Source organism: Semicossyphus pulcher, unplaced genomic scaffold (assembly GCF_022749685.1).
Source record: "Semicossyphus pulcher isolate SPU_LCO1_2020_fin unplaced genomic scaffold, fSemPul1.0.p SCAF_5, whole genome shotgun sequence".
Taxonomy (NCBI): domain Eukaryota; kingdom Metazoa; phylum Chordata; class Actinopteri; order Labriformes; family Labridae; genus Semicossyphus; species Semicossyphus pulcher.
Window position 1 is genome coordinate 8,525,237 of NW_027211726.1, and position 20,213 is coordinate 8,545,449.

General features: G+C 41.0%; 2 protein-coding genes across 2 annotated transcripts; one reads left to right on the plus strand and one right to left on the minus strand.

Moving 5' to 3' along the window:
- Positions 1 to 730: 730 nt before the first annotated feature.
- Positions 731 to 3,907, plus strand: exosc7 (exosome component 7). Its single transcript, XM_069681844.1, has 8 exons — positions 731 to 824; positions 989 to 1,090; positions 1,332 to 1,426; positions 2,000 to 2,165; positions 2,319 to 2,389; positions 2,470 to 2,593; positions 2,678 to 2,833; positions 3,731 to 3,907. The coding sequence occupies exons 1-8, from the start codon at positions 768 to 770 to the stop codon at positions 3,833 to 3,835; spliced, it is 876 nt and encodes a 291-aa protein (XP_069537945.1). The 5' UTR covers positions 731 to 767; the 3' UTR covers positions 3,836 to 3,907.
- A 341-nt stretch (positions 3,908 to 4,248) lies between these two features.
- On the minus strand, positions 4,249 to 18,827 carry cdcp1b (CUB domain containing protein 1b). Its single transcript, XM_069681474.1, has 13 exons — positions 18,655 to 18,827; positions 15,306 to 15,530; positions 14,579 to 14,920; positions 13,054 to 13,269; positions 12,573 to 12,923; positions 11,379 to 11,594; positions 10,450 to 10,806; positions 9,678 to 10,037; positions 9,347 to 9,544; positions 7,667 to 8,023; positions 7,171 to 7,527; positions 6,991 to 7,072; positions 4,249 to 5,611 (listed from the first exon to the last, which is right to left on the minus strand). The coding sequence occupies exons 1-13, from the start codon at positions 18,716 to 18,718 to the stop codon at positions 5,107 to 5,109; spliced, it is 3,630 nt and encodes a 1,209-aa protein (XP_069537575.1). The 5' UTR covers positions 18,719 to 18,827; the 3' UTR covers positions 4,249 to 5,106.
- Positions 18,828 to 20,213: the final 1,386 nt, after the last annotated feature.

Below are 20,213 nucleotides of genomic sequence, written 5' to 3' on the forward strand. Positions count from 1 at the left end.
ACCAAGTATGAAAACACAACTGCCTGAAATACTTGACACAGGGCAAACTTAGCAACACAAAAGAATCTGTGATTTTATCTGCAGTTAAAAAAATCAGAACTACTAAATCCGTCCCAGTGTGTGTAACAAAAGTGTAAATCCTGGTGCGATCAGAAAGAGGAGAAGAAAAAATAAAACCGCCTTTTACAAGCAGAACCTGGAGAGTTCCACTTTAGAGAAATATTATGTTTTGCTAAACCAGGCAACAAGTCATGAAAATTGGTTATGCATTCAACATCTATCACGCATAAGTGTGAAATGTTTCCACCTTTTAACCTTTTTTTAAAAAATATCTTTATTCATAAACAAAGTCTGGCCATTACAATTATGAATTGGCATATAAAACAGTTACTGACTAAGCATGACTCAGTAGAACAAAACAAACAAATCAAAAACTAAGAGATAAATTAGATTACAGACTGAATAAATACAAAGTAAAATAAAATAGGTCTAATCAGATATCAAAATATGTATAGATTTGTAGATCTCCAATGCTTGTTTATTTTTAATATATTTCAGTGTTTTTGTGAAGTTTTTTCACCTTTTAAACTTTACAGTGTGCGTTCAAGACACACTTGTCTGCACCGGTTGGGCGGTGTCTCCCATCGTCCGTGACATCATGAAAAACCGGGACATACGGGTGAGCAAAGCGGACAAACTTAATAATTCGTCGTCTTTTGATGACGAAGAAGAGAAGCGACAAACTCACATGCCAGTGATTTTACATTATGGCAAGAGTACAAGTTAGCGAGGCGGAAAAAGTGTACATTTTACACGGCATACGGGTACGTTTCTTCAAAGTTATACTCTAGCCCTTGATTTCTGTACGTTAAATATTTTCGATAAAAGGCACGACAGTGATTAATGCTCTATAATGACCGACAACTAGCTGCGTTGGCAATCGCCAAGTCCAATACTGTATTGTTGACATGTTGATTCTTACCATCAGGATGACCTACGGGTGGATGGAAGAGGCTGTGAGGACTACCGACACATGGAAATAGAGACTGATGTGGTGTCCAACACGGACGGTTCAGCAAAAGTCACACTGGTAGATAACTTTATGTGCAGATGAAGTCCTCAATGTTGGCTCATTTTCAGTCTTGAACAGAAAGAAGAAGCTCTAAAAGACAGTTGTTATTCCTGTCAACAAACCCAAAATTTAATATACTCCTTCCTTTTAGTTATATTAGAGCCTATTTGAACTCTACGTAATATATATAATTCTCAAGAAGGATGACTGATTGAATACCTATTGTTTTCTGATATGTTCTGTATCGTGCCTCTTTCAGGGGCACACTGCTGTACTAGTTGGGATTAAGGCTGAAATAGGAAAACCGAGGCCCATGGTGCCCAACGAAGGCTATTTGGAGTTTTTTGTTGACTGGTAGGTAAACTGCGTAGTTTGAGTCTTATAAACTGAGGCTTATTTTTACAGCTTTGCCACTCAATCAATGGAAGACTAAATAACCAGAATTTAGCTGAGTCCGAATTCGCTTTGAGTTGTTACTATATAAAGTGCCATTTATTCACTCTTAGCTGTTTTTTTAATGTATGAAATGCATCCCCATATCCCCCATAAATAGGCCCTTTCTAATAATAATAATCCCACAATGCAATGTGTCACATTTAAAGAGTGGGGAAATTGCCAGTGATGATGCACAATGACAATGGTCTACAAGTGTCTAAAATCTCACCATAGTTACGACTCACCATAGAGGATGTTATTGTTTTTGTGATGTAAATGAGGGAGGGGTTTCAGATCCAGTCTATTTTTGGCTTATCATTCAAACACTTTTATACTGAATACTTTTGGTAGTATTTTAATGGATATCCTGCCTCTAGAAGGTGCTGTTGCATCACCTCTTTCACATCCCAGTCATTGTGGACTCACCAAAGAACAGAACAGTAAGAATAAAAGATGTCAAACATCTGCGTTGTTTTCACCTTCCACCACCAGTTCGGCCAACGCAACCCCTGAGTTTGAGGGCAGAGGAGGCGAGGAGCTGGGGACGGAGCTGAGCAACACTCTCTATAAAGTGTTCAACAACAGAAACAGTGTGGACCTGAAGAGTCTCTGCATCAGTGCAGGAGAGCACTGCTGGCTCCTCTACGTGGATGTGCTGGTAAGTTGCGGAGTTCGATCATGTCTTTTGACTGTGTGCCAGTGAAAGAATAACTGAAAGCAGCACAATTTACATCCATCAAATAGTCATTCAGTCTTTGTGTATTTGGTTCCACTCTCTTCATGAAGGTAAAATCTCGATTTGTTTCCACAGCTTCTTCAGTGTGATGGAAACCTGTATGATGCCATTTCAATAGCTATCAAGGCCGCTCTATTCAACACAAAGTAAGTTAAGTTTTCTGCTGCTTTCTGTCTGCGCCTTGAAAATTATAAATCAGTAAGTCTTCTGATCACCTTCCTGACAGAATTCCCAAAGTGCACATATCATCTGATGACGAAGGAGGGAAGGAAATTGAGCTATCGGATGACCCGTACGATTGCATGAGACTCAATGTAGAAAACGTTCCTTGTATAGTGACATTGTGCAAGGTAAGCTCACTTTCTTTAAACCATTATAAAACAGCGAAACATACACACTGCTTTGCTCTGCTGATATGGCCTGTTTTCCTACAGGTGGGCCACAGGCACGTAGTGGACGCGACTTTGCAGGAGAAGGCCTGCTCTGTGGCGAGCCTGATCATCTCTGTCACAGACAAGGGCATGGTCACCTGCACGAGGAAGGTGGGAGGTGGTAGCCTGGACCCAGAGAGCATCTATGAAATGACAGAGGTGAGTCCAGACCTCCTTCTCGGCCATTTAGCCTAATCTTGCCTTTAAAGGGGCCATATCCTTGAATGGATATTCTCATATTGTGCATGGGTTTCACATTTTTGGGTGTTTAATTTTCACAGTGAAAAGTGCATGATTCCGTGTTTTTCCAGAATGACATGTTTAAAAAGGTCGCCTCTGAAATGGGCCGTTCAGAACAGCTGCAGGTTTCTACGTAGAACCTTGCTTTTTCTGAAATCGACCAATCGTCATTCACCGCCATTGACCTCAGGCTGCCAACTTACCATTCTGATACCTCCTGGGAACTCCTGGGTTGCTGCACTTGCTCCGGTGTATCGTCCTCCCACTCAGGGTCCGAGGATTATTATGCCTCTGTTACATTTCGTCTTCTATTTAAAACGCACGGAGGCTTAATGGTGGGGCGAAGTTGTTCTGCCTCTGAGGTAGTAACAGAGGCGAAACGGTGTCTGTGTAAACTGCAGAGCTGCCTGGGCGGAACAGCGCAGTGTGTGTGTATTTGAAGCATGCACTGTTTGTTTACACCTCGCGCACGTTTTGCTTCCGCAACGCTATTTAGAAACACACAATGGGGCGGCTTTACGCCGGTGTTGCTTGGTCCAAAATAGAATGACAAATGCTGCATGACGGCGGAGCTTCGTTACGGCTCTGAGGCGGAACCGCAGTGTAAAAAAGGCTAAAGACATTGAAACAGTTAGCCTGGCTCTGTCTCAAGGCTACAAAACCTGCAAACCAACCGACTAAAAGATGTTTCCTGCAAAAGAACAGCACATACCTGTGCTAAAGTCCACAATATCTCATGTTTACACAATTTTTGTTTTGATTTAAAAAATAAATAAATAAAAAAAATGTGACTTACTGAGATTTTTTTGTCTCCAGGCAGGTAAGCGGGTTGGGAAGGCCCTTCATGCTCCGCTCATGAAGCTGCTGCAGCAGGAGGAGAGTTTGGGAACCAAGCGACAGAAAGTTGGATTCCTTGGTTAAGATGAAGTACTGCATCTGCAGTATTTTTGTACGTACATGTATACAGAATTTTCTAATAAAAATTGAATTTGTACTGCCTCATCGTCTTTGTTCTTGCAAACGTTTAGACTGTTACTGTTTTTCGTGTTGGTGTTTAAAAAAGTAACAAAAAATGTACACATGGATTTAAGGTCTGATTTAGATGGACACAATTCTTTAAGGCTCCTGACGATGGTTGGTTATACTCTGCTCTGCAGTCTGAGGTCTTCCACACCCTTCTGCACGCTGTTTTTCATGGTCAGAGTCCCTGCGGTTTTCACCGTCCAGAATACAAACAATGTGACAGCGTGTCTGCATCAGAGTGGAAATTAGGTGTGATGGCTGTCAGTAGATAAAGAAGAAAACTTTTTCTCACCAGATCTAGTTTTCTAGAATTTATTGCAAATAAAAAAAACTAAATTGTATTTACAGGCAGAGAAAAAAAGCACAGCTAGTAAACAATATCAAAACACTTTAAAACAACGACCAGAGGTACTCGCACATTTTTTCCCCGCTGTTGAATCATGCCTCATATGGGCAGGGATTCAATAAAACTAAACAAATAAAACATTTGAGGAATAGTTTGACATTTTAAGCGACTTTCTTGCCAAGATGAAGATGAGAACATTAATATCACACAAATGTTTTTAGGTAAAGCTAGAACCAGACGGCACTTAGCTTAGCTTAGCACAAAAGCTGTAAACAATCTGCTAGCACCTCTATAGTTTACGAATTAACACGTTGTATTACATTTGTTTATTCCTTATTAAAAATAGCAAATTGCTATATTTCTTGGCTGGTAGCAGAGACTTCAAGTGTCGACCAGATCTGAGGAAGTTACTGTACGGATTAAACAGATATAATGTGTCATTATTGAGCTAGTTATAGAGATAGTTTTGTTATCTTCGGACAAAGCCAGGCTAACCGTTTTCCCCCCTTTTCTAGTATTTATGCAAAGCTAACTATCGGCTAGCTGTAGCCTTGTATTTGCTGTAGGCTACAGACATGAAAACAGAATCAATCTTCCCACATAACTCTGCAAGAAAGTCTCCAAACTGCCAAACTTTCTTTAAAAGATCACAGCATCTACTCTTGAACCCTCAGAAATGACTGAAAACAGCATACACGTCATATTCAGAAGCTCAATGAAAACTTTCCCTGAGTGATCGAGGCACAAATGAGTCCAGAGATACTCGGCGCTGTAACGCGAATGCAGTAACGGCAGTCCATCATGCCGTTACAGTCCCGACACACTACAGGTAGTCCTCTGTTATCGGTGGCTGTGGGTCCAGGTCCACACCAGAGAGCCGGATGGTGTTCATATCACCTGTGCTCTTGAACGTGTACAGCTCATTGTCCACCATCCTGCGGTCCTGGAAGTCGAGGCTGTCCTGCCGATCGATAGGCGTGCGCGGACGAGACGGGATGAAAGTCTCAGACGGATCCAGGAACGTCTTGTACCCCTCCATCTCTGGCTCGTAGTCCGGCTCTTTGATCACAGGCAGCTCCCCATCAGTGGGGCCTGTAAATGTTTGATAAGAGTCCACCTGCATGCCATTGTATTGGTCCTGGATGCGTTCCGAGTAGGTGGAGTCACCCAGCAGGTGGCCGTACACCATCTCCTCATCTATGGAGGCGTAGACGTGAGATTCGTTGTCAGAGCGGCTTTTGCTGAAGTGCGCGTCACCAGGGCGGAAGATGTTCCCTTTGGCCATGTAGATGGACGCCTCCTTCTTCATCCTGTCTCTCTTCTTCTTCCTGTTTGAAAAGATGAAGGCAGACAACAAACAATAAGGGAGATTCAACTCGAGGCACCAATTACAGACCAATATAACAGAATTTAAACAAATTAGTATCAGTTAACAAGTTTATGACAAAAACTTTGAAACCAGGGTCTGTTTTCCTCTAAATGTTTGAGATTTACACTCAAGTATGGAGTCTCAAAACCGCCAAAATGAAATAAAAACCTTGGGTCAAATATCAGAAATGAATCATTTAAAAAAATTAAGTGGAAAAAGACATAAAAAGCTTAATTTTCTTCCATTTTGTTAGAAAAAAAGAGAAAAGCGTTTTCTCTTTTTTTATTAATTTTTAAAAAATACATAAAGATCGGATTAGTAAACCTTAAAGTAACAATCTGGAAGATTTTCATGTAAATAAATGTCTGTTAAGTCTATCTATCGCCCAATGAGGTAACACAACGGTAATTGAGCCTATGGCCCACTGATGAAAGCCTTTGCATCTGCAGTATTACAGACTGGGTGTCTATGGCGACCTTCCCGGAAAAAATCACAAGCAGGGCCCAGTTAGTGACGCATTTTCCATCAGCCAGCAGTGGTTGGTCTGCCAGAGAGGGTAGGCGGAGCTTAGCGGCTGCTTTTCCGGTCTCTGCAAGTGTTGCGAGTAAACAGTAATCTACTATGGCCGAACAAACAAAGAAAAGATGGATGACTACAGATACAACTTCAGAAATAAGTGAAAATCCAAAGAAAAAGAAACAAATTCGACGCTCAGATGAAGCAAACAGTCTGAAAAGGAAAGCGACCGTCAGTGAGGAAAATCAAGAGTTACAACCGGAGCCAACCGTGGACGTCACACACGTAACACTGTCTGGATATCTGGGAAGTGTGCTCCCGTAATTACCGTTTATCACCATAGGTGCCGCCGAAGAGAACGAAACTGAAATCTTTGAGATTAGCACTTTGTGATTTAATATTTTTTCTTTATACAAAATTTACAATTCACCTATCATTTATTTAACTGCCAATATAATTAAAATATTCAGTGATATTTCTGACTGGTCTGAGATTATTTTACGAAATGTTGTCACTTTCAGAACTCTGTACTTAAGAGCCAATTCAGCCAATTTAGGCATTTACAAGCAGTAATAGCCAGATCAGAATTATTGTTTATTCTGCAAAAAATATAGTGAATGTAATATAAACAGAAATGAAAAGTAAAAGAAACACTAATTTTAAGTCAATATTTTAAGTTTCAAGAAAGTTACTCATTTATAAGTACACAAAATGGTTTAAAAGCAACTACTAACTTACTTATTTTAATTTTACTCGCTCTTACATGTAAGTGTTGAATGAGTACAAAGATGTTTAAAAAAGTTTTGCAACACGTGTACTTACTTTGTGACGAAGCACACGACACCCAGCACTATGAGCAACAGCAACAGAGCTCCTGCTATCCCGAGGAGGATGGCCAGCAGATCTGTAGAGGAAAAATAAGAGGAGAAAAACGTTTTTTTAATCTAATTTCTTTTGAGGTAATTTTTGTGTAAAAGTTCCAAATGATTCCCGTTTCCTTACTGGACGACTTCTGCAGCTCGATCTTGGTCACTGCACCGAAGTTTCCCTGCTCTGGAACACAGTTGGACATGTTCAGATAGAAACTCTGATCCACAAACAGCTCGTCCTCCGACTGCTCGTCCTCCCTGCGGCTAAAGAGCTCCTCCTCTGCCTCCAGCGTCTTCACCTTCATGGCGGTGTGCCTGTCGAGGCATTTGGGCTGGCTGATGTTGACAAACTGCAGGTGTGCTTTGTACCCGCTCGGTACAGTGACGATCCAGGATAGAGTGGAGGAAGGCCTCATACCTTCGGGCCAGTTAGGGGTGGCCATCAGGGTTGGAGACGACACCTTTGGACTCACTCTGTATATAATGGTCTCTAAATAGGGATGAATGAGTGTCAGTAGTGTGTCCTCAAACATTTGTGGTACAACAGTGCCCCTGTGTGGATTATAAAAGTAAAATGAATGTGCTCTATATGATCATAATTACAATCATTAGGAGAATAAATGTCTTACCTGTGATCTCCTCACTGTAGCTGACATTGAGAAGAGGTCGCCTGACCTTACGGAAGTCCGGGACTATGGCTGTAACGGAGACATTAGCGTGCACCTGAACTTTCGGGATGGCTCCATTAAAGCAGAACTCGCCAACAGGAAACCCATCGGACTCTGCCACACGCAGTAAGACGGACTGGTTGCACTCCTGGCCCGGCAGGGACTGTCGGAGGCTCCCTGTGGGGGACAGCAGATCCACCGTGCTGTCCTGAGGGATGTTGATGTTCCAGGTGAAGCTGTGAAGTGGCATCGGTAGGCAGGCGTCCAGTTTGGGCACAGTGAGAAGACTGGAAGTGCATGACTGCACATTTTGGCATCCTGTTATTAAAGTGCGAAAAGTAAGATATAATAAATAAAGTTCCTGATTAAAGGGACGGCACATGAAATAATCACAAACATATTTTATCAACCATCCTTCCTAGCTTTCTTGAAATGAGTTCGATGAGATGACTAATACTACTTTCATATCTGCATGATCAATATGTAGCAACCATAGACTGCATAAAAAGATGGACGACATGACAGCTCCCTAAAAGTGAAGCCAAACCCTCTCTATCTCTCCCTGCTGACTGGCGGCAGTATAGCTCATAAAGCCCGCCTCCTCCATGTTAACAGATGGGACATGAGTCAAACTATAAAATCAAAATACACGGCAAATACATTTTGTACAACATGGTTTCTGTCATTATAGTTAGTTCTTATCATGCTGATTTACGTCCAAGTGTTTTATTGACAATTTTATTTTTAACGAGTTTTTTGACGCTGTAAAAAGGATGATTGACAGCTCTGTTGGCAAATACGGCTCCTGCAGCCGATGTGTTCTGGATTAGCAGAGTAGAGGAGAAACGGCGAGAGGAGACGTAACTAAAACAATCACTGCAGTCATTGAAGTTTCCATATCTGTGAACGTTAACCTCAGACCAACACAAGCTGCTGTTCTGCTGTTAAACACACCGACATGCTAGATCTTTGCTGTTTTTTTCTGTAAGTGAAGTGTGTGTTTTGGTTAGCGGAAATGGCTACGGCGGCTCCACCCGCCGATCTCTACTGCGGAACTCTGGCTCCAAATGACGTCACCAGAATAAGATGGCAGCACCTACCACAGGGTCTATTTTGGCATCAATTTTGTACAATGAGAGCAGATGGAGACGTGTCGTCTGTCTATACAGTCATTGGTAGCAGCAGTCTGAAGCTAGTTAGCTTAGCTTAGCATAAAGACTGGAAAAAGGGGAAAGGGTTAGCCTGGCTCTGTCCAGCGATAACAAACTACACCCACCAGAACATCTAAAGATCCCTAATACATATTTATGTTTGTTGCATTCTCATCAAAAACCAAATGAAAACACGTCATACTGTGGTGTAATTGGTGGCTCTGGTAGGTGGATTTTGTTACCTTTGGACTGAACCAGGCTGTCTGTTTGTCTTCATGCTAAGCTAAGCTAACTGTACAAACATGAGAGTTATATTAATCTTGTCATTGAATTCTCGCCAAGAAAGCTAAAAGCATTATTTCCATTATTCTGATTAATAATTAAGGAACTGTGTTACTATGAACCTGAAGAAAGCTCTTTAGTTAACAAGTAAACAAAAAGCTGAAATTGTTTTAGCTTTTAATGAACCTGAAAATATAAAACATCTTACCGATAACTTGACTGGCGGTGAGACGAATATCTTCATTGGGACAGTCGAGGAAGGACAGGCCGGCCTTGGTGCCTGCAGCCACTTTTATCTTCTTGTCAACCTTAGAGTCAATACTCATCTCACAGTACGGATCTGTACCAACTTTCTCTAACTGCAGGGACACTCCTTTGTGTTTGGTTAGATCCACCGCGCACAGAACTAAGAGGGAAGTACGACATAGAGAGAGACAATAGTTTAGTTTGTAAGAAGAGACTCTTCATCTTCTTAGGCTGGTGAACATGTTAAAACTCTGATCAAACAACGAAGCAGCTCTTCAGTTTTAACGGCGTACCTGGATGCCCGCTCCTCATTAAAGACACTCTGTAGTTTAAGGCGAGTCCCTGCAGCGTGCGGTTGGTTGCACAGTTCTTCAGCACCATGTTGAAGTCGCCCTGCTGATGCGTCGGCTGAGGGTCCGTCAGAGTCAGTTTGGTCGGCTTCTTGCCCTCTTTCTGATACTCCACCTGCACGTCACCGCTGAGGCACTCCGGAGCTGTGTGCTCACGAAAGCGCATCGTGTAGTTGTGCATGCCGGGCACCGTGAAGTCCCACCGCATCTGCTGCTTGTCAGGGAAATCACCAGGATAGCTTGCTGTGATGAAGTCAGTGTCTGATACACCTCGGGGTAGGTTGACTTTCACTATAGCCACCACTAGAGAGAAACAAGAAGAGGGTATCGTAGTTTGAAACTAAGGAAGTCATATGTATCCCTTTGAATGCACTTTCAGAGGCAGGAGCAGACTTGGAGACATTCCCCATCTAACTGATTTGCACATTAAAGCAAAGTTAACATGCATTACTTTCAGTGGACTGTTCTTACATTTAAGTTGAAGTTAAAACTATTGAATTTTAATATCCTCCTAAATACGCTAAAAACAAGTTTACTTCAGAAAAGAAGAAGTTAAATCAGTACGTCCACTTTCACATGCCTTTTTTTACACAGGTACTTCTACTTGAAAAAGATGGCGTGCACTTTTCTTTTGCTTGTTATGTGATCTTCTATATGCAGATGAGTCTTCTAAGCGTATTTGAGACAGACCAAAAAAAGTAATTTATAAACTTACTGTCGGTCTCAGGCCCAACTTTTAATTTGATGTCAACAGGATCCATCTTCCTGTCTCCTGGCACCTGCAGAGTCACACGTCCTTTGTATCGAGTCAGGATGGTGGTCACAGGTCCTCCTTTGCAAAAGGTACCAATGGTTGCTGGCCCCGTGCGCAGATAAGTAACCAGAGAGTATGTGTGTCCATCCGGACAGTTCTCCTCGTTGGGAATCTGTCTCATTCCCGATTCTGGGAAGTCCAGCTGGAAGGCCCGAGTGGAGACGATTTTCAGATCCCAGGTGAAGGTGCGATTAAAGTCAGGGAACAGAGAGGACTCGGCCTGAACGATGTCCGCAGAACAGGAGGCCTCTGTGCAGTCTGGAATTTGAGCATATGAGAGATGGTGATTTAGTTTTGTGCAGCACTCACTGATGATGTTCAGTACATCACTCCCTCTCGTGTGATATTGCTTAAATAAAGCAGGGTGTGATTTTATTGGATGCAAAGTTTCTTTCTTTCTTTCTTTTCACCCTAACAGGATTTAGCATTGTGAAGATGACAAAAAAAACCACTAAAGTTAATATTTCTTTTCTTTTTTGGCTTTTGCCTTTATTTACAGGACAGTGGATAAAATCAGAAATATGAGGAGAGAGTGGGGACGACATGCAGCAAAGGGCCGAGAGTCAGAGTCGAACCTGGGCCGCTGCGCCGAGGGGCCTCTGTGCCTCTGTACATGGGCCGTATGCTTTAACCAATGAGCTAAACTCGGCGCTCCGTGCTCTTCAATTTCTTATTTGTAGCTCAGCTGTTAGATATTACATTTTAACACATCACGAATACACAAAATCACACACTCAATGGTTCACAGCTGCTTCATCAGAGCGCACATTTGAGACCTGGAGAAAAGTATCAGTAAACACATCTTCCTTCTTATTTTTTGAACTTCATACCAATTTCTCTGTTGATCTCCACCTTGAAGACATCCTGAGGTTGAGGGCAGGTAAACTCTACAGAGGTGTTGCGAGGATCGCTCAGGGTAAGCCGTTTTGGGTCGCATGTCGGTGTAGGGTCTTTTTTCTCACACACGCTGCATTCTGGCTCGTCTGACATCCTGCTGATGATGATGTGGGTGTTCGGATCAGGCGTCACGGACATCATCCTGCCACCTAAAGAGAACAACGGCTCATTAATATACTGATCAGACCTCAGGGCAAAAACTTCTCAGCACAATTAATAAATAATGTATAATACTATTAACAGTATCACATATTCTTTTAAAAAACCCCTCTAGGGAAAGTCAAGTGTTTAACCTTGTAAACATCTCCATGTGGTGTTTCTCATGTGCTACAAGGAATATCAGGGACAACATGAGCAGTCATCTCCATGGCTGGGCCTGTCTGCTTTTAAACTGCAGTGTACCAAGGACAGGCTGAACAACACGTTTTCAGATTGGCAGGTTTGAGACGTCACAAACCTAAGGAGCCAATCCCGTTAATGGACGGGGTGACGCTATGCATATCATTATGTGTAACCTATGGCAACCACCTCAGCGATTCGGAGCCAGCTGTAACCGTCATCGTAATTTTTGCAAACTCACTACTGACGACTAACGTTAACGTTACTACTGCTAATTCCTACATTTCAAGCTCGCTAAGTTTCAACAAGTTGCAACTAAACGATGGCAGAGACTCTGTGGTTTAATTCTCTTGGCGGCATCTACGGCATCACGGCAGTGGCAGGTTTCTTTTTGAACCTCAATCTAACAGAGATCCAAAAAGTGTTTGTCTCCATCTGAACTTCAGATGTTTCGATTTGTTCAGATTTGCACATGATTTTGAAGTTTTATCTTTTGTTGTCTGCAGGACATTTGACTCTCCACCCAGCTTTAATACCAAAAAACATTGCAAGTGCAGGAGCTTTCATCAGTAGGCCACAAGCTCAATCACCACTGTGTTAACTCGTTCATCAAAAATAGTGACTTTAAGGCATTTAACTGAGAACCTCTAACCTCTATTATAACAAATAATTATTTCAGGTATATTACATAAAGCATCGTGTCATTGGTTTTTAGGAATGTTTTGTATGTACTGTTCTGCAAATTAGTATCACATTGTTTTTCTATCATATGAACAAAGTGAACAAACCTCTTGGTGCTGCTGTGACTGTGAATACTGTCGAGTCCAGTTCTACGTCTTTGGGCACCTCAGCAGTCACGGTCGTCGCTCCGAGCAGCTCCAGACGAGACACTTTCCCACCTTTGCAGTAGGTGTTGGTTTTGACTTTTCCGTCACTTTTAGTTGTACTCACTGAGAACTGGAAGCCGCCTTCGCAACTTTCTGCTCCAGACATCTCCTTTAGTCCATCACCAGGGAAGTCCAAAGATAACACAGTCCTCGGTGGTACACTAATGTCCCATGTTAGAGATCTTTTGAAGTCTTTGAAGAGGTTGGGATCACTATCTCCTGAAGCAGGAGTGCAGGAGCTCTGCGTGCAATCTGCAAGTTTTATAAAATGTAGGCAGTTAATTAACGAATGTGTAGTTTTATCTTCCTTTCATGAGAATAGCTAATTGAAAATAACCAATCCCAAATTCTGCTGGTAGGTAAAATACATTTGGACACCTACCTATTTTCTTGTTCATCTTCACGCTGTACACATCCTGGGGTGTTAAACAGCTGAACTCCAGTGAGAGGTTTGCAACCTTTGTCAGTGTCTTTTCTGTAGGACTACAGTTTGGAGTGGAGCCGTCAACAGAGCACACTTCACATTCCGGTTCCTTAGGATCCCGGCTAACAACCAGAGTCGTCCCGGGGTCAACAGTTATGTCCATCGTTCGGCCCTCTAAAAGGAGAGAGTGAGGCGGATTTCAGGATTATTATCAGTTATTTGCGAATCCATCACTATGTTTTTTGTAAAGTCTGTTCTAGGTCTTATTAGCAACTAGCTTATTTCATTCAACTTAAAGTAAAAGTTCAAAATAAGTGGTAATAAGTGTCTTCACCTTGCTAAAATTGATACCACTCTCATATCTGTAATTTAAATATAAAGCTTCCACCAGCTGCCTGCTAAGTTAGCTTAGCAAAATAACAAGCTAGCCACGGCTCTGTACACAAGTAACTAAAAAGATCTACCTACAGCTCACTTATTAAAACCTTTTATCATGTTTGTTTAGCCTTGGTTCTTGGTTAGAACCAATAACTTCCTGGTTTCTCCTTTTGGTTGCCAAGCAACAGGTCCTGACCAAGACTTAGCCTAGCTGGACGTACATAACCTATGAAAAACAAATAATGTGCTGTAACGTGTTTTGTTAACAGTAACCATAGACATATCCAGTCGAACTGTTTACGCCGTAGACAATGGAATCCACCTGTTTTGAGTTTTTGTGCTAAGCTCGTTTGGCTAGCTGTTAGCAGTAGTGTCATATTACGTGTACAGACATTGAAGGTGTATCAAATCTTATGTAACTCTTTTTAAGAAAGTAAACAAGCCTATTTCCCGAAATATTTTCTTCCTTTAAATAATGCACATGATGACTTGAACTTAAATTGTAAATGTAGTTATTACTGCTATATTTATACAAAGAGAGAAGGCCTTTGTTTTTTAGTGTAAGCAATATACAGACAGTTAAGAGCAAAAGGGAAATATCCCATAACTGTTTATGTTGGTCATTTTGCCATTTCAGCATAGGCCTGAAGCTTTATAGATTATCATATATTTATTCATTATTTTGGTGACATTTACAAACATACAAAATAAAAGAAACATCCTTACAAAACAGCATTTCAATGAGGTGCTCTGTCAGATATTTCAGCCGTAATTCAACATCTTTTACTTGTCAAAATGGGTAATACGTTAGCAAGATAACATTAGCTCTGTTAGTTGGTTCAGTCAGCTGGAACAGTTGCACTTTGCAGGTAATGGGTGTAATATTTAGTAATAATAACTCATCTCTGTGTAAGAATTAGTGTGTGTGTGTGTGTGTGTGTGGTGCAACCTGTTTCAACACAGTGGTATTAACTGTAAATTTCCATAGTAAAAATTTGAATTTTAACCAAGCTAAGTCTGAACTGAAGAACAGCTGTTGCAGCTAAAACTAAATTATTTACACGAGTTTATAAAGTTGAAAGAGTTTGTATTCATTTTTCCTTACTTAATGGTCCAGCAGAGGCCTTGAACAACGCAGATTCGACCTGCGCCTTTGGTCCGACTTGCAGAGTCACAACAGCTTCATTTGGCAGGTCTAGACGAGTCAAGGAACCACCTTGACAATATTGAGTCTGGCCCATGCTGTCTGTTGGGGATGTCTTCACAAGATACAGAAATCCATCGGGACATGGTTGTGACATCTCCGTCAGTCCATCTACGAGGACATCCAGGCCCACAACTGTCTTCTCAGGTGCCTTCAGCGCCCAGGTGAAGGTTCTGGTGAACTCTGTGAGGATGGAGGGTTGAGTTTCTACTGTTGCGGGGCTGCAGGCGTCCGTCGTGCACTCTGGATTATATTTAAAGACAGACAGTTTAAGAATTTAGCTCTCTTAATTGTAGCCCTAACTCAACAACATACATTATATCTGAGGCACCGTGGACTGAGGTGGAACTTAAATGATGGATGTAGAGGACTGACCTCTTCGAAGTAAAATTATCACACCTGCTAAAAATTCCTTACCTCAGCTAACTCATTGTTTACCAATGGGGATCTCCTTAAGGGGTTAATAATCAATATTCTTTCTTTTTTAGGCAGAATAAACACATACTTTGTCCTGATTGATTTCCTTATCAAAACAATTAAATGAGGTTTACAGCTCAATGTTGGGCTCCAGCACTATGAGGCCTCTGTGGACCAGTTTATAGTAGCTGTGTTTTATCTGTGAACTCACCAATGGTCCGATTAATCGTCACATAGTAAGCCTGCTCAATGGGCTGGGAGCAGTTGAACAGCAGTTTGACCTCCTCCTCAGGTACCAGAGAGAGAGAGTTGTGGCAGGAAGTCTGCGTGTCATTCTCCCCGCTGACTGTACACACGACACATTGATCTGAAGGCGGCTTGTTGTGCACCGTCACGGTCGAGCCTTTGTCCGGTCGGACCACCGTCTGTAGGCATTCTGAGGGAACAGATCAGAGGGAGTTAGCTGAAAATACACTAATGATGTTAGAAAACTGGGGTCATTGATCTTAAATCCGATGTTTGATTAGGTTTTGGAGAACATTAAAACACAGAAACAATACAAATAAAGATAAAGTGTAACTACTGGCATATTGAATTGTTGTGACTGTATATCAGCTGTTAGCATACCCAGACACATTTCTGTATTTGGACAGGAGTAGACAAATAACACACTCATACATGGAGCAACATATTCACATAAATCTACGCTGGCCATGAGCTCTTCAAAACTAGAGCTGAAAGATTCATCTGTAACAAATTGGATAAATGATTAAGATCTAATTGTTAGCTGTTAGCTAACATGGCAAAGGTGCAAACACCCATACACTTTAGTTCAGACTAAAAGGTTTCAACAACTGTTGCATGGATTGCCATAACTGGACATGTCGCACAATATATTTTGTATTTTCTACTTGTCCAATATATATTTAAATATGAACATTTTCACTTATAATGTTTCAGTTAACTTCCAAGGGACTACAGATGTCTATTAGCATTCTTGCTAACTCTGGCATGTTCACATTCTCATAGTGTGCTTTGTCCCTAACGAATAAACAAACAATATGTCGTTCCTATCAGCTGTGCTATGTTTAGAGATATTAAGCTAATGTTAGCATCCTGACACGCCGGTTAAGCTAGGTAAGCAGAGCACACACCCCATATACAGAGGCTAAGTCTTTGTCATAGCGGCACCATGTTTAGCTCCAGCCCTCGTCCTTTTGCTGCGCGTCATCCACTACTATCTCTTCCCCACACTTCCTGTCACTCTTTAATTTCTTATCCAACTACAACTATAAACATTATACCTGTAACATTAGCATGTTAGCATTATCCTTGTGAACATGTTAGCATGAGCTGCTAGCATGGCTGTAAGTCTTGTTAAAGCTAGAATGCCAATAATTGTCAGATCGCAGAATCGCCAGATTAATAATTAATGGAATCAACATTGCTGTAAGTTGAAGAAATCTCACATGGACATCAGTTTGTTCTCATTTAGCAGAAGACTGTCCTGTTCTTCTGTATAAGGCACAACACCTCATAAATATTGATTTAAATGGCACCAAAACATACGCTAACGGTCAGACAGTTTGCTGTTAATGCTTCAGCAAACAAAGTACAGTCATTGACTTCTCCTTACCGTGAGTCATCTGATTGCTGAGTCAAGGGTGAATCAGGCTTAATAGCATGCTCAACTTCTGTTTATGTGATATCTGACTCTTATGTGACAAATACAAACTTCTCCTTCAGGGAAACTCTACATTTGCCATATGATACTGTTAGTGTTTCATCTGTGACCTCATACATGAGCAGCTGGAAAGCTACACTGCAGTTTTGGTTTCAATTGTGCCCCTGTTATGGCCCGAAGTGTGATTGTATCTCAGCTTGAGCAGCTTAAAACAGGATGTTTTTATGTTAAGTGCTTTCATAGAGGTCAGCTAGGCGAATACTATGGTGGATAACAGATCTTTAATCGTTTTCTGGTAAAACTTTTTCCAAAAGTGTTCTTTGAGGATCTGTTTCAAAATTAAAGACTTCCTTCTGTAAAATAAGACAAATTATTTTCTGTTTTTTGATTATTTCTTCTTAAAATATTATTTTCTGAAAGATATAGAAGTATTGCTTATTAAGTATATAAGGCCTATTAGGTATTGCAGTGAAAGAAAGGATGAAATTGTTTTGGTGAAGTTGTTTAGCCTTTTAGCTAGGGTACATGTCATCCATATGTCTTGAGCAAATACATTTAATTTAACAGAAAACATGTTAATCTTGCTATGAAGATAAGATAATGGGACAGTGTGACGTCATTACCCAGATGTAAACATAGGCAGACTTCTCTAGAGTGTTTTACATCACATGTAAACATATTATTGTTGTTTGTGTATGTGAAGTAACTGCATAAAGACATTTTGACTGCCCTGTTTTAGCGGATTCTTGTCTTTTGATATTTCTTCTCAGTTTATATTCAATATAATGGAACAGAAAGTCCTACTAGTCCTACTTATTTGTCGTAACACTTTAACTCATAGCATTTACGTAGGCCTGCACTTCATTTAGCCACATAACAAACAACTAGTCTATCACTCATTTCATCTTTTCACGTCACAAATTCCCACCACTGTAAGTGCTTTATCACTTTATCTCCACAGTCAACTTTTATTAGTGGGCCACCAAATGTTTTAAGTCTAGGACTGATTTAACTGTAATGTTTTTAAAAACATGAAGTACGCTTCCCAAGTGCACACGCAGAAAAGAAACCAGGAATTCACAACGGAAACTTGTGAGGACTTGAAAGCAGCACAGAGGAATACTGCTGCATTCACACACAATGCTGGCTAAAGGGTTTTTTAGATAGTAAACAATGGGTGTGTCGAGGATGTCACAGGGTTCAAAATGTCATATTACTCGGCAAGATAAATGTTTATGTGATCATGTCCTCAAACACTATTAAATATTATACATTCCCCTTGCTGCTGAGGACTTTTCCCTAAGAAATGAAAGTAGTTAGCAAAATTCAGCAAAGACAATAATTCGTAAAAAGTGCCCGCCAGATTCATAGTGAAACAGCAGATTTCTGGTCAATCATTTATGAAGTCTTGATGAATTCGTGCCTGCAGCAAGCTTCATAAATGCCTCATAAACCGTTTTTGAAAATGGAGGTCTAGAAGCCAAAGCTGATTGTTACTCCTCAGACTGAAGCTGTGCTTCAGCCTTTCATCTCCACTGTCAAGCTAATCAATCATTTCTTGCAATGACTCTATTAGCCTTTAATGTATTAAAACAGTTCTAATTTTCCCATAGTGCTTTACGGGACTGCATCTCTGCATTAGTTTCGTTTGAGCATTTAAGACAGCATGCACTCATGTCTTTTGTGTGTGTGACCCAATTGGCACAAACCTGATATGACGCTACGATTTTAATATCAGGGCGTTTCGTGATGTTTAGTAGCATTTTTAATTGTGTAGCTTACAAAAAACAATACAGATAGAGGGGAGATATGTAAGCAAAGTTACAACAAACAAAATATGAGCCATGTTTCTCGTTAATACAAGCTAATATATCACCTGTTGAGTCGAAGATCGCGAAGAATAGAAGTCCCAGGAGCACGCAGGTCCCACAGAGTCTCATATTCACAAAAAAATAGGATTTTGCTGTTTTAGAAAAAATGCTTCAAAAGTTTATAACAGACTTCTTTTAAAAATAGAGGTCCTCTATCAAACACACAGCCGCATTTTCATTCACATTACAGCAACAGCGTTGACAGCCACTTCCTGCTCTGCGTTACCTGTGCGCAGCAGCGCGAGGAGGGCGTGGTTCGCAGAGACGTTACGGGTTACCTGCCCAAACTTGACGAGTGAGGAGGAGCAGTACTCTGAAATGTTGCAGAGCTGATACATTGAGTAATGGACATCTGATAAAACACGAGTCCTTGTGTGACTTCCTTCAGAGTGTGGTACAATGGCTGCCCTATTTATAATGTGCCAAACATGCCAGGGATTGTTGGCATCGTGCTGGTGATCCCCTAAATGAGGGAGAGGAAGGGAGTGGAAACAGAGCTCAAAGTAGAGGTTACTTTAAGATTAAATATCCACAATTAATAAACTCATATGCAACAACAAATTTTGATTAATTCCTAACAGATACTGTCCTTTGAAAAACTGTGAGCACACCCAGAAAAGGGATGGTGAAATTATGGCAAACTGTGTTTGTTTCTCATAGTAAGGCTCTTACTGGGAATAACTCTCCCATGTTGCAGAGGCTCTCTCCTGCCTCCACATGTCTTCATGACGCAGACATTCCTGCACAGAAACCTACCTGAGGGCAGGACAACTTAAAACACAAATTTGTGCAACAATTTTTAATGCTTTACATGCTTATCGCGTGACAAATTCAACCAAACGCTAATGCAACATGTCTGAAATAAACCCTGGACCAAACACCATAAACAAGCCTCAGTTTTAACCCATATAGCCTAATTTCAATCTTATCTTTTTGCTCCTCTAAATCCAAAAGTTTAATAACAAAACTAAACCGTGTGGATGAAGGCGTTGAAAATAAATCAGTGTGTTTGTGAGAGCTCTTTGATCCACAAAACCCACACAAACACCTCCAGTGTACATTCAAACAGACTCTTTTAGACCCATAACAAGCGACTCTGAGTGTTTTTTGTCGAACCAGTCTGGCAGCATGCAGAGTGGGCGGTGTGGTGGATTGAGACAGCTTCAGTGAGTCTCAACAACAGACCTCAGTGAGAAACCAGCAGCAGCTGTCAGACTTCACTCCCCTCCTGCTGCACAGCCAAACATGTGCTGCGCAGAGTTTCACTGCTACAGTTTCTTTTCTGATGGTTTTTAGCGGAATATTGACTCTGAGCTACTGATGTACTGTGTCTCTAATTTATCAAATGTATTATGAAGATATGTTTATTCTTTATGATAGACTATTTATACCATCATGTATGGTGTCTTCTTCCTGCTCTTCTTCTTGTTTTTCTCAGCGTTTTAAAGATTAGACGCATAAAAGAAGGAGCCATTAAAAAACGATAACGTAAAATATAGAATAAATATTTGTCTCAGTCCTGCTTAATTGGCACAATTCACAGCTTTCATATTCAGCTGTTATC

Bases quoted from the DNA above. Each gene is read 5' to 3' on its own strand.
- exosc7 (XM_069681844.1), top strand. From the start codon at position 768: ATGGCAAGAGTACAAGTTAGCGAGGCGGAAAAAGTGTACATTTTACAC. The intron at 825-988 runs GTACGTTTCTTC...TCTTACCATCAG, and splicing joins ACATTTTACACGGCATACGG to GATGACCTACGGGTGGATGG. The intron at 1,091-1,331 runs GTAGATAACTTT...TGCCTCTTTCAG, and splicing joins GTTCAGCAAAAGTCACACTG to GGGCACACTGCTGTACTAGT.
- cdcp1b (XM_069681474.1), bottom strand. From the start codon at position 18,718: ATGAGACTCTGTGGGACCTGCGTGCTCCTGGGACTTCTATTCTTCGCG. The intron at 8,024-9,346 runs GTAAGATGTTTT...CTTTAATAACAG, and splicing joins CACCGCCAGTCAAGTTATCG to GATGCCAAAATGTGCAGTCA. The intron at 7,073-7,170 runs GTAAGGAAACGG...TTTCCTCTACAG, and splicing joins CGAGCTGCAGAAGTCGTCCA to ATCTGCTGGCCATCCTCCTC.